Source organism: Strigops habroptila, chromosome 3 (genome assembly GCF_004027225.2).
Source record: "Strigops habroptila isolate Jane chromosome 3, bStrHab1.2.pri, whole genome shotgun sequence".
Lineage (NCBI taxonomy): Eukaryota > Metazoa > Chordata > Aves > Psittaciformes > Psittacidae > Strigops > Strigops habroptila.
Genome location: NC_044279.2, coordinates 13,003,933 through 13,016,021, shown reverse-complemented (window position 1 = coordinate 13,016,021; position 12,089 = coordinate 13,003,933). Strand labels below are relative to the sequence as shown.

At 41.9% G+C, this 12,089-nt stretch overlaps 1 protein-coding gene across 7 annotated transcripts in view; it reads right to left on the bottom strand.

Moving 5' to 3' along the window:
• The window catches only part of GSAP (gamma-secretase activating protein), a 47,606-nt gene extending 36,869 nt beyond the window's left edge, over positions 1–10,737 (bottom strand). For 3 of the 7 annotated variants that reach the window (XR_003990752.1, XR_003990753.1, XM_030480940.1), the window contains exons 1-7: positions 10,523–10,708; positions 7,102–7,175; positions 2,580–2,636; positions 1,785–1,854; positions 1,356–1,412; positions 1,182–1,270; positions 713–782 (exon numbers count right to left, since the gene is read on the bottom strand). Coding sequence is in view for 5 of the 7 variants with exons in the window: in XM_030480940.1 (XP_030336800.1) it covers positions 713–782; positions 1,182–1,270; positions 1,356–1,412; positions 1,785–1,854; positions 2,580–2,636; positions 7,102–7,175; positions 10,523–10,607 (502 nt within the window). In the remaining 2 variants the exon portion in view is untranslated. The other 4 variants (XM_030480939.1, XM_030480941.1, XM_030480943.1 and 1 more) reach the window with 4 other exon arrangements.
• Positions 10,738–12,089: the final 1,352 nt, after the last annotated feature.

The window sequence follows — 12,089 nt, the reverse complement described above, 5'->3', positions numbered from 1 at the left end:
ACACCCTAGCCCCGTTTCACTTCCTAGCATGAATATCACCTCACAGTCCTTTCCCATGCAAAATTCCTAGAAATTATTGGTTGTTTGCCTGTGTGCAGTGTGCAAGATTCACCCAACATATGTTCTGTGTTTCTGATACAGTTCACAGCGCTATGTGAATGGATTTAGTAGGTGAACTCTGCCCACACAAGTCTAGGTACCTAACGGTTGGTGTCTAGCTTAGCAAAGATGGGCCTCTCCAAAGAGATGGGAAAAGAAACCTCTACAATAAGATGGAAAGGCAAGAGGGATAAATAGCCTTTTCCAGGTGTTCATCTCTATCCATTCCCTCCCATTAAATTAGGCTGAACAAGCAAAGTTAGCTGAATCCAAGGAACTACTGTCTATTCTTATCCCACTCATCATGTGCTAAATCAAATTCCATCTCTCATTGTCAATTGATCTGCTCTGAATGTATAGACAGCTATAAAAGTTTTTGTTATTATTTTTAGAAATAAAGGTAACTGATGAATGCATGAACTAACCAAATAATTGCAGTCAAAGCTGCAATTCTGCTAACACTGAAACAAAAAATCCCATTAAATTATACAGTTATCTGGAATACCTAGAATAGCTCTCACCATTTTTCCCCATTCTTTTCCATAAGTCTACCAAAAATGTAATCTATAATGATCATCTTAAAATAAAAGACACTGGCAAAATATTAACTCACATTTATCTTCTGAAATTAGCAAGAGGTGACTTTCTGTAGACGTATTTCTGCCTTCAACTGGATAAAGAAACTAAATAGAAAGTTTAACAAAAGTAAGTAAATAACCAGAGTAGTTTAAAACACATCTAAAACAGTGGGGTTAGCTGGGAAGTTACATATTTTTAAATTAAGACAGGCATGCTAATGATATTTAATTAATAAAAATAGCTATTATTACAGACTAATAGTCACCAATGACTATAATTGCAAGCTTCAGGGGATTGAAGAGAAATAAAAAAGTAGCTTTCATGTCAGAGAAATCCTCCATCAAGCATTTTATGACGTTTCTCACTTTTTTCATGCTATGAAGAAACACACTATCTCTGTAACAGCTGCAAGATAACGTGAGAAATTCCTGCACTCCACCACTTTTTCCTTCCTAGAAAAGAGAATTAAAAAGGTTTATATTTAAATTAGTTGAATAATTTACCTGTACTCGAACACAGCTATCCACAGCCTTTAGGACTCTCACATTATTAATGGGATGAATTTCAATTAGCAAGGTTAAATACTTGGATACTGCAAAAAGAACATGTTTTAGGTAACATTAATTTTTAGCAAAAGAGGGCAATATTTCAAACAATATTGAAACAATCCACAGTACCTGACTGCAACAGCTGACTTACTCTTTCTTCCTCGGTATATTGACGGAAGCTGACCGCTAAGGGGAAAAAAGAGACAAAAACCAAAAATATCCCACAGTGAGCTTGCGCATTTGATATTAATCCTATTAAACACTCTTGGAGAGCAAGCAGCACAATTTTTTTTTACCAAAACCATTTATATTAAAGGAACAAGAGAAGCTCTTAAAGATGTAGGAGGCATGTATAAAGAGGGGGAAGTGAACAGCAGTATCACTACAGCTGTGCCTTTGTTACCTACATTATCTAGTGATGGGTCAACTGAAACACAAAGATAGCTGTGAGCAACATAAGGGCCAAACCAGATTTAAGTAACTCTAGACTCAAACACATCATCCTACTAAGCTAAAAGACAAAGCACACAAAAAAATAATGATAAAACACATATTTACCCAATAATGTCCTCTCATTGTTGACTGAAGAACTGATTATGTGGAGATCCCTCTCAAACGTATAGAGGTGCTATAAAGAAACACATAAATGCTAATAAGTAAATTTTTTTTAACTATATAAGGAAAACCATCTAATTACTCCTCCTTAGCGAAACACTGCTGACCAGTACACCAGTTTCATTTTTAAAGCAAGTAATTTCATGGCCAGAAAAAAAATATTTCAAGCCTCAATTGTATCATTTCTCTTTTTTCTCTTTTGTTTATTTCTTACTGGTTCTTTTGAGCTCTATGTTGCCACTAGAGCAGCGCAGCAGGCCTTTATGTAAATACAAAATTTCACCCATTTTGTACTGTTACGGGGACACCTGCAGAGATACATTATGATTCCAGCCACTGAACTGCAGTACATTCAGTTTTAGAATGATTTCTTACAAATGGTAGCAGCAACCAGACTGAGGATGCACACATAACAAAGAAAACTCCCCAAAATTTACTTTTTAGCATACATGTTCAGCATGAAGAGGAGCGGAAACGGCTTGAACTGGTTGTTCAGAAGTAAAAACTGCAGACATGATGCTTTACTACTCCCAAGTCATTCAGATGTTCTGTAATGTTCTGCATCTTGATACTCTGCATCATTCAAATACCATTCTGGTCTCTCTTCTGTTTCAAACAAGCATATACTGTTTCAAATAAGCATATACTCCTCAAGGACATAACATGCTGTATTGCAAGGCATCCAAATCTGAAATGCTACAGCACTTTCACCAGGGAAAATACTGGCATTGGTCTCACCTCATTTTGTTTAGTTTGAAGATCATACAATCCGATGTGAGTATTTCTCTGATTTCCCTATGGATGAAAACAAATCAGCACTGGCGGTGTAAATATATACAAAGTTAAACATCAGTTTATCTTTTTCCTACCTCCCCCTCCTCTTCCCCCTGCCCCTTGACACACATCCTCGCACACATCCCTGTCCTACAAACAAGCAGTTAATTACCTAATGCCAAGAAAGCGAGGCAAGAAACAAAGATTTTTTTTTTTTCCTTTTGGAACTAACACATGGGATAAAGCTGAAATGTGGCCAATCCACAGCCCACGAGCCGCTGCATAAGCCGAGCGCCTCTCTCTCACTTTGGTTCTAAACTGGGTTTAGTTACAGGCAGCAGGGCCAGGATGAGAGATGTTTGTACAAGAACGAAACGGGATGCTACAGCCTTTGGAATATTTAAGGCTGGTCTTACAAACCTCACCAGCTCGGTGGGCCATTGCTCCAAAAGGGAGCACAGAAACATCAAACCTCACCAACACAGCTTCCAGCAATCTCACTGCAGGCTGCAAAAAGGATTTCAGCTCTGGCTTAGGAAATGATTGTTTGAAGGCTAAATGTGTTTCGCAAGCTCAGATGACACCTTTAGCCTGCTGCCTTTGAAAAGAAGCATAATACATATCCTTTCTAGCTGACTGATAACAACATACAACGATCTTGTTTGTGGCACTCTTAAGGCTATAAAAAATCACAACTTTTCTTCTTGGTAACTTTTACCCTGCTGTAAATATTCAAAATTTATTTTACAAACAGCTGCTTGGCAGCATATATTGTGTACCAAATCAAGCTGAAGTCCATTAATGTACTCTAGGTATAGGCACTAAATTGCTAAATTGTTGCAATGTAATCCAGCCACATAGGCTTTTACTCAAACAGTGAGCATCATTGTTTTTAATTACAGCTTGGGGGGAGAGGGGAGAAGTCTGCAGTTATTTACAAAGTTATGGCATCTTGCTTTGTGAAGTTAAAACAAAAGCCTGAGTATTCTCTTCCTAAGGGGTCTATTTCTGAGTGTCTCATTATTGTTGTGGCACTGACAAAAGTCTTTGATTTCTGATTTAAACAAGGAAAACAAAATGTCTTTGTACTAAGACACAGGCTTCAGGCCTCCTAATTTAAGGTTAAGCAAGTGCTTTCACAAATAACCATTCTTTCCAAGTGTGTCTGAAACACTAACATCCTCCATACTTAGCCACTGAAAAATATACTTTATAAGACTGGCAACAGGACTACATAAGTGCCCATATCTGCACATAAGCTGAGACACTTGTTTTCATGTTTACTCTGAAGTTTCTTGTATTGCCTTGAAAAATAGAAGTGGTGACACCAGAATTCACTTCTGTTAAAAGTATCTTCCTTTACACCAACTATCAACCTCACAAAAGACAGACATTGTCAAAACTACAGTACAATGCAACACTCTAAAATAAGCTTGAAAATAAAGCTCATTCTCCACCTTTCCCTGATTTCACACAGAATGCACTGGATTTCCTTCCACTTAGCAGACAAATGTTGTTTTGTATTTGTACCTATCAGGCAACAAGCCAGGGCAGCTCAGTTTAGTTTACATCCTTGCTTCTGCTCTATCCTCACTGAGAATGTTACAGCTAAAGTTTGCTGCTATAAAACCCACAGGAAAGGCTCGCAGACATATAGCTGTGTCTCACAACAGCCGTAGCTCATTAGTTATAAATAGTTTATCATGAAGTGGGAGAGAGAGAAGGAGATATTAAACTGCCTTAAGAACTCAGTAGTTTGTTAGAAGCTATAATTACATTGTGATTTCACCAATATATTTTTAAGGAAACAGAAGGACTAACTGCATACAGGAAAAGCAGTCTGTTTTCACCAGGTAAGCCTTCCAGTGTGATGATGTATATTAGTAGAACAGAACAGTAAAGCATAAAGAATACTTCTATGTTTTGGAACATGTTCATAAAAATTTAAAAGAAGTGTCAAATTGGAGCCTGAAACTACTTGTCATTCACTAAGATGCACACACCAAGATGCTTTTTTCTTCTATGGATGTATGAATAGATACTCCTCTTTAAAGGTTTGCAGTAAACCCCAAACCCACAGAACTATACCCATAGGTTGTCAATAGACTGTTTCAGAAAAGGGAACATTTGGATTGAACCTTCGTTAAGTCAGTAGTAAAGTGTAAAAACACAGAGACACACAACACTCCCAACACTTGCTGATTTGTGGTGTTCTACTCTTGAGAGGGAAGGGGGTTGGGGCAGGGGAAAAATCGGTCCTGCTTTAAGGTATCACAGTCCCAGGGTGTGACTGCAGCTGACACAGACATAACTAAGTTAACAAAAGCAGGCATCAGGGAAGGCCCACTGTTAGCAGCTCCCGGCCTGTTGAGGACACTGGGTGAGTGCCACAGAGCCACAGCCTGGGCCACCATGTGTGCTCCTACCAATATACAAGCCACCTAGACTAACATGAGCTTTGGGGCTGACATACCCACATGTTCTTATCATGACTGCAGACAAGTGTGGATGTACTGACTCCCACTGATATCAACAGCATCTAAGTGGGTACCAACACTTTCAGCTGATAAGCAGAATTTTTACTAATCCAAGAAAGAAATGTGTACCACACACTATAAACAACTTCTTTCTGGGAGAAGCATCGTATATTTAATGCAATACCACTTTAAAATACATTTGTTCTCTGTGAGAAAACTGCAGGAAGTATCTTCCAGATTGCCCATTAACAAGTGTGAAAAACACTTGTAGTAGAAGCAAACAAAATATGTCTGCATCCTTCCCAATAGAGGAATAAACAGATGCTGGTTCTTCAGCAGGCTGACTCACTAAGGAGAAAATGATCAGGCTATGTCCTGGTAAGAGAACAGGAAAAGTAGCAGCAGCAGGATCTCCTTCCTCATTCACCTTCACATTTGAGAGGTGAAAACTGCAGCACAGCTGTGCAATTTGCTAGTTCCAGTTATCAGACTCTGTCATCCAGCCATTCCTACCATACAGGCTGCAGAGGTCACTTTCTTCCCAAAATTAGGAAAGAGAAACTACAGTGAACTTTTTCAGTGACTTCCTATGCAGCCTTTACCCCTAGGTTCAGTGAACCAAGCCTAAGTGTTTAAATGCTCCTGAGAGTCACTGGCCTATTCAGTCAATGGAGTTTAGTGGATATTTGTCACCTCCTCCGCCCCACACACCTCCTCCTAAAGTACAGACTACAACTGGTGAGTTCTCTAAACTCTACCAACTCTTCTGGCCAGATCCCTACTGACTACAGTGGGAGCTTAGACACCCAGCTCACAGGCAGACACCTGGGTCTAGCTGTGTGAACCCTGAGCTACAACTCATGCCTTGTGCCAGTTGCAAGAGCCTGAACAGCATACAAGGCAGTTGGAATCCACTGTCAGAAGTCCAGAAAAGCTTTGTGTGAGATTCCACAGACACTAGAAAGAAGCAACATCACACATACACAGTACCACATCTCCTGTTGGTTAGATGGTTTACTTTCATAAGTCTTTCTACAGTTCTGAGCAATGAAAAAAAACATTTTGACACATTCTTCAGTGTTGTTTTTATGGTTACTGTTGTCTTGTACAAGACTCCCCTCCCTCCTCCTGTACTAAAGGAAACATCCACCCACAGTTAAAGTATATTATACCTTGATGAAGGCCTCACCTCTTCCCTTAACCCTAGGGAAGCCAGAGAGTTTTAGCATTGTTGAGTCGGAGGGGAACGCAAAAGCAGCCCTGTCCTACTGGAGTCTGCTACCTCCAATCTGTACTCTTCAAGAACCAAGATCCTCCAAAATTCAGCTGGGTCTACTAATTTCTCCAAGTTGCACAGACTTGTCTCATCAAAGGGAAACCTCAAGCCATTTAAAAATCACTTGGAATTGGAACTACGGGCGTTTCAACCTAAAGCTATACATATGCCACAGAGAGCAGGATCCTATGTTAAAAAGGAGAGCTCTGGATGCTTCAAGACATCAAATAAACAATGGTTACTTCAGACTACTTGCAATAAAGTGCTGTAGATGAATCTTAAAGTAACAAAGAAGAAAGGCAGAAGCAGAATTAATGTTAGATAAATGGCATCTTAACATATATATTGGTAGGAGGAAACATATTTAACTAAAGCAGTGCCCAGGAATTTAATAGTCAGACTTCCCTGAGAAATTCTGAGGATGAAAGAATGTGCTGCTTATGAAGAGTTTATCTGTTAAAGAAATCACATTTCATTCATGGTGAGACTCTGGCCCCCAAAAATATCAACAGCAAAACCCCTACAGACTTAATGAGATCAGCTCTTTACTCTTTATTTCATTATTCTTAACCTTTGTCTGAAGGGGAGATGTGTATTTTCCCATTGCCCAACCCCCCAAATTGTAATCAGTTGAGTTTTCATGTTCTAACCCTCAGAAGGACTCAATAAGGCATGGGTACACATACAGAGTTATTCTCTGCTGTATTTCCATTAAATTCTGAGACAGACTTACCTTCCAGGTATAAATAATTTTTCCATTTCTTTCAACATTTACAATGTAGAGTGCTGATGAATTCTCAGAAGTATCTGAAATGATAAGTATCAAAAGGCACAGGATTTTCATTTGAGCTGCTTGACTCAAGCACACTTTAATCAAAGATATATTTTTAAATATATTTTTAAATCTAAGTATTTATTTGTACATGCCAAAATTACTCCATTCTGGAAAAACAGAGAGAATATTTCTTACACCATGATGTAAATCTGATCAACTTCAATACAAAATAGTTAAGGGGTTTCAAAACACACAGGAAAGAATTATTTATGTGAACTCCTAACTCTTCATTATAACTGTGATTCTAATGGCCACTACCTTTTGTGATGAAAATAGAATGTGCTTTTTCAATATCTCCCATTTACAGGAGGATAAAAAAAGTCCCATGTATTCATTATACACAGCGTGGGGTTCAAACAGTGAAGTTGCACTCCAATCCTCAGAACACCACAAGGAGATAGAACTAGCCCAAGTGTCACTTGCTCCCACCTGCCCCTTCAGCATCCCAAAAGAATGCCTGGAAACAAACTACATCTTCAGAGATTAGTTCTACTACCGTAACACCATCATAACCACCCCACCATGCCCACCCCCCAAAAAAAACCCAAAGCCAAGAATCACAAGATTAAACACCATATATACATATATATATATTTCTATATGGAACATACCTACAGTACAAGAGAATTAAACAATGCAGGTCAGGAGATACGATGTGGGGCGTGAATTAAAGAGTAAGGTTAGAAGGGAAAGCCATAAGCAGGAAGCTAAAACGGACGCAGAAAGAGAAGAGCACATCTGAACAAAGCACCACAAAATAAAGAAAAACACAAGAAAAAATGATAAAGTATCATACTCAAGCTATCCTGATGGTGCTTCTCTGTTTTCTAATCACAGTCGTCACTTAAAATGTGTTCATCTCAGATGGCACTGTCACTAAAAGTGGAAGTTTTGCCCTTAATAAGGCACAACTGGTCCTAGTTTTAAGATAAAGGTAGCCTGCAGTTTAGTTAGCATCAGCAAAAAGAATTCTCCACAACCCTCGGCAAGCATTTAGTCAAGTTCGACACTATTTACTTTGCAGTTATCACAAAGCGTTGATAGAAAGAAGACATGTGAAACTTAGTTTCACAAGCCTGATATTACAAACTGGCTTGTACAGCTTGCAGCGATAAGAAAAAAGCTTTTTATAAGTACTACCAGAAGGAAATAGATTCTCTATTTTGTTGTGGGAGGACAACAAAAATCCTTAGTGTACATTTAACAATGCACCAAGTGCACATTTAACAAGGCATCAGTGGTTTCAGATCACTCAAAATACAATACAACGCAGAGCTAGCTGGTGGTGATTGAGAAAGGCTCAGATAACCATACACTCAGCTCTTTTAGTGGAAACTTCCCAGAATTTAACCACCACCTCAAACTTTCAAGATGAGCACTAGAGCCTCCACACTTCTCTCTCATACAGTACTTCCTCAGAAGAGAATTTAGGTGGAGAAGAAGGTCCACAAGAAATCTTCGTATCAATGAATTTCTCTATCACCTAACACAGAGATATTAACGGTGTTGAAAAAGTTCTGTATCAGAAGCATGTTTCATGTCACTGAACATTCAGTGAGAATACGGAGCCAAAGAAGAAATGGCAATCACCCCTGCCCTTGGGAAGTCTTGCAGTAAAACTGCACATAGAATTACAACTTCTTTCTCATCCACAATCGATGAAGGGCTGCAAAAGAACCAACCCAACCTGCCTGCTCAGCAAACAATTCTTATCAACGTACTCGGGAGAATGCAGGGTTTGATTTCCTGAAAGCCATTACATGCAGCTCATACAAAAATAAGTGGAATAAAGAGAACAAAGCTGGTTCTTTTCACTTGCCGCTCCCCTCTCTTCATCAGAGTTGCTCCCAGCTCTCATGCCATTAGAAATCCTTACATGCTATCACGGGCTTTCAAGTCCTCAGGAAAGAAAATTATAAACAACATCTGAAACCACTGACACAAAGTACCATGACTCCTGAAAATTACTTGTTTTCTGTGAATAGGTATTTCTTTGATGTTTAAATGAAACTTTTCAAATTCCAACCTCCCACCTCCACATTCCTAATACAACAGCACTACACCAGAGGAATAAGTCAGTATACACTGACAAAAGTTGAAATGCAGTATAGCAATGCTGGTATCTGATCAGATGCACCTTCCAGCCTAGATTCTTCTGATTCTGTATTACAAGAGACATTTACTGTACTAAGAGGATGGATTACATTTTAAAAAGCTGTGTACAATTGTCCCATTCCCAAATACAGGACAGCACAACTCTGAGACTACGTTATGACATAAATTCATAGGCTGACTTGAATTCATCACAGATGAACTGATAAACTCATAGGTTAACTGATAACGCATGGAGAATCTCAGAATTTTACCTCGAACCCCTTCAGTACACCATTCAACAGCTTTCAGCAATCTAGTATACATGAAATAAATTTTTACAGGTTTTGTAACTGATAGCTTAGTAAATAACTTTATTTTATAAAACCAAAAATGCTGATGCTTTCTGGTTCACCTTTACCAAATTCTTACTAACATTTGACAACAGCCCCTTAACATGGCAGCAAGTTAAGCATTCTGAGTTAATTAAAAGCAACTAAAGGAGCAGAAGTTTCAAGTTCGTCACACAGCGCATCGACCATCTATTCCTACTAAAGCAATTATTATTACAGTAGGGGTTTTTTAGGCTAAGGTTTCCATCAGAACTGAGCCAGCTGTCCTGCAGATGAATGAGAACAAACACAAGCAAAAAACCGCAGGGCTAAAACCACGGTGGGGGTCATTCTTTCTTTTTTCCAACCACAACATCAAGCCCCTACTATGTGACCTATCACACGCTGCTGTGGCAGTTAACACTTTATCTAATTTTAACTAATGCTCATTTACCACATAGAAAAGAAGCGTTTGGGGGTTTCCTTTCCTGCCAGAAAGGGGAGTAGTGTAGGAGGGAGCAATGCTAAAAGTCTTGGGGGGGTGGGGGGGAACCCAAACGCATGTGAAGCAGCAGCAGAAAGGTGCTGTGGGGTGCAGCGGACGTGCAGAAGTGCTCTCGGATATGGGCAGCTCCTTGAAGACATCGCACTTCCCCGCCTCAAGCTCCCCCGGCCATCGGCGACACGTCCGCCCACGGGCCCGCGGCCCGGCTGCGGGCACCACTCGCTGCTCCGGAGCCCGGCCGGGGGAAGGATGAGGGGGGCAGCGGCCGCTCCCCTGCCCGGCTCCGGAGGGGGGCACTCGGCCGCCGCTATTACCCCGAGCCCCCGCGGCCGGAGGCGGCGCGGCCCTGAGGAAGGCGCAGGCCCGCGGCCCTCCCTGGGGAGCGCGTTACCTAGAGCCGCAGCCCAGCCCCGCGCCGCCAGCCAGGGGACCACATCCCTCTGCAGGTCAAACTCGGCTACCAGGTGAAGCAGCATGCCGCCCTCCTCTCGCCCCGGCCCGCACGGGACGCAGGGCACCCGACAGCCCACCGCGGCACTTCTCCCCACCCCTTCGCACCGGCCCTGCGGGACAAGCCGCCGCCATGAGCCTGCCCGCTCGGGCCGCCGCGGCGCCCATTGGGCGCGGCGGGTGTCACTCGGCTGCCGGCGGCGCGGAGTGGCTGGGCGCGCTCCCGCCTCCCTCCGTCCCGCTCAGCCAGGGGCGGGCGGACGCGCTGAGGGATTCCGGCGGGGTTGGTGCCGCTCCGCGGCCCGGTGGTGTTCCGCTTCCTACCGGGGTAGTGCTCCAAAGCCCCGCCGCCGGGCGCAGCCTGAGTGAGGTGGCCGGGGGGCTTCAGGTGGACCCGAAGGCCCTCGTTTGCCTGTTGGCACACAGGCTGCTCCCGGGGCACTCTGGAGGAAGGGGTGATGCTTTTCAAAGCTTCGTTCATGGCATGCCTCAGAACGCCTTAAACAGTTACCTGTGGGTGAGGTCTGGTGTCAAGCTTAAGTCGCCCCGTGTCCGCTCATCAGAAGGCCCCAGTTGTGAATGCTCCATCCCTGGAAGTGTTCAAGGCCAGGTTGGATGGAGTCTTGGGTGTCATAGTTTAGTGCGAGGTGTCCCTGTCCATGGCAGGGGGTTGGAACTAGATGATCTTAAGGTCCTTTCTAGCCCTAACTATCCGATGATTCTGTGATCGGTAACCCTGCTCATGTTCCCCCTGGAAGCATAGTGTGTTTTCAGGAATTTCAAGCAGGGTCCCCATTTTCTGAGATCATGCACTCTGCAATGTGGAATGGGTCAACACTCTCAGTACAATTTTAGCTAAAATTAAAATTGTAGAGCTTTGGCACAGCTTAGAATGTCCTTTCAGACTAGGCCTGGCTTAATCCTGCTTTTCATCTGTCTACTAGCAAAGGAGCTAAAGCTTAGTGTAATCTTAAGGGGTTTTGTGGTTTGTTTGCTTGGTTGGTTTGGGGTTTGGTTTTTTTTACCTTTTGAAAACACTTGTCAACCTGATAAGATGCTACTCCGTGGCTATCTATAGCCTGCCTGTAATTACCATTTCTCTTCTGACATGTGCTGGCTGATGTCAGCCAGCTAAAAGTGGCATGAAAGTGGAGATGCTGTAAGAGCACACACCAAGCTAGACATACGCTAAGTACAGAACAGCTTGAGCCTGCGCTAAAAGGTGATCCAGTACCAAGTTTTTTTCCTGTTATTGCTAAGATTTGGAGTTACATAAAGATGAGATGAGAATCAGGTATGTCTGTAAAGTGCCGATGAAAGGGAAGTTGGTAATCAAATTGCAAAGCAGACATATGCCGTCTCACAAACTCCGTATTGCCAACTTCTACAATTTTATCACAAGTTTCAGAATCAGCATTCTTAAAGCTCCTCGAATCAAATGACTGTGCAAGATTTCAGCTTATATTTTCACTGTTGTGAAATAAAGCTTGAAAATGTGACTGGAATAT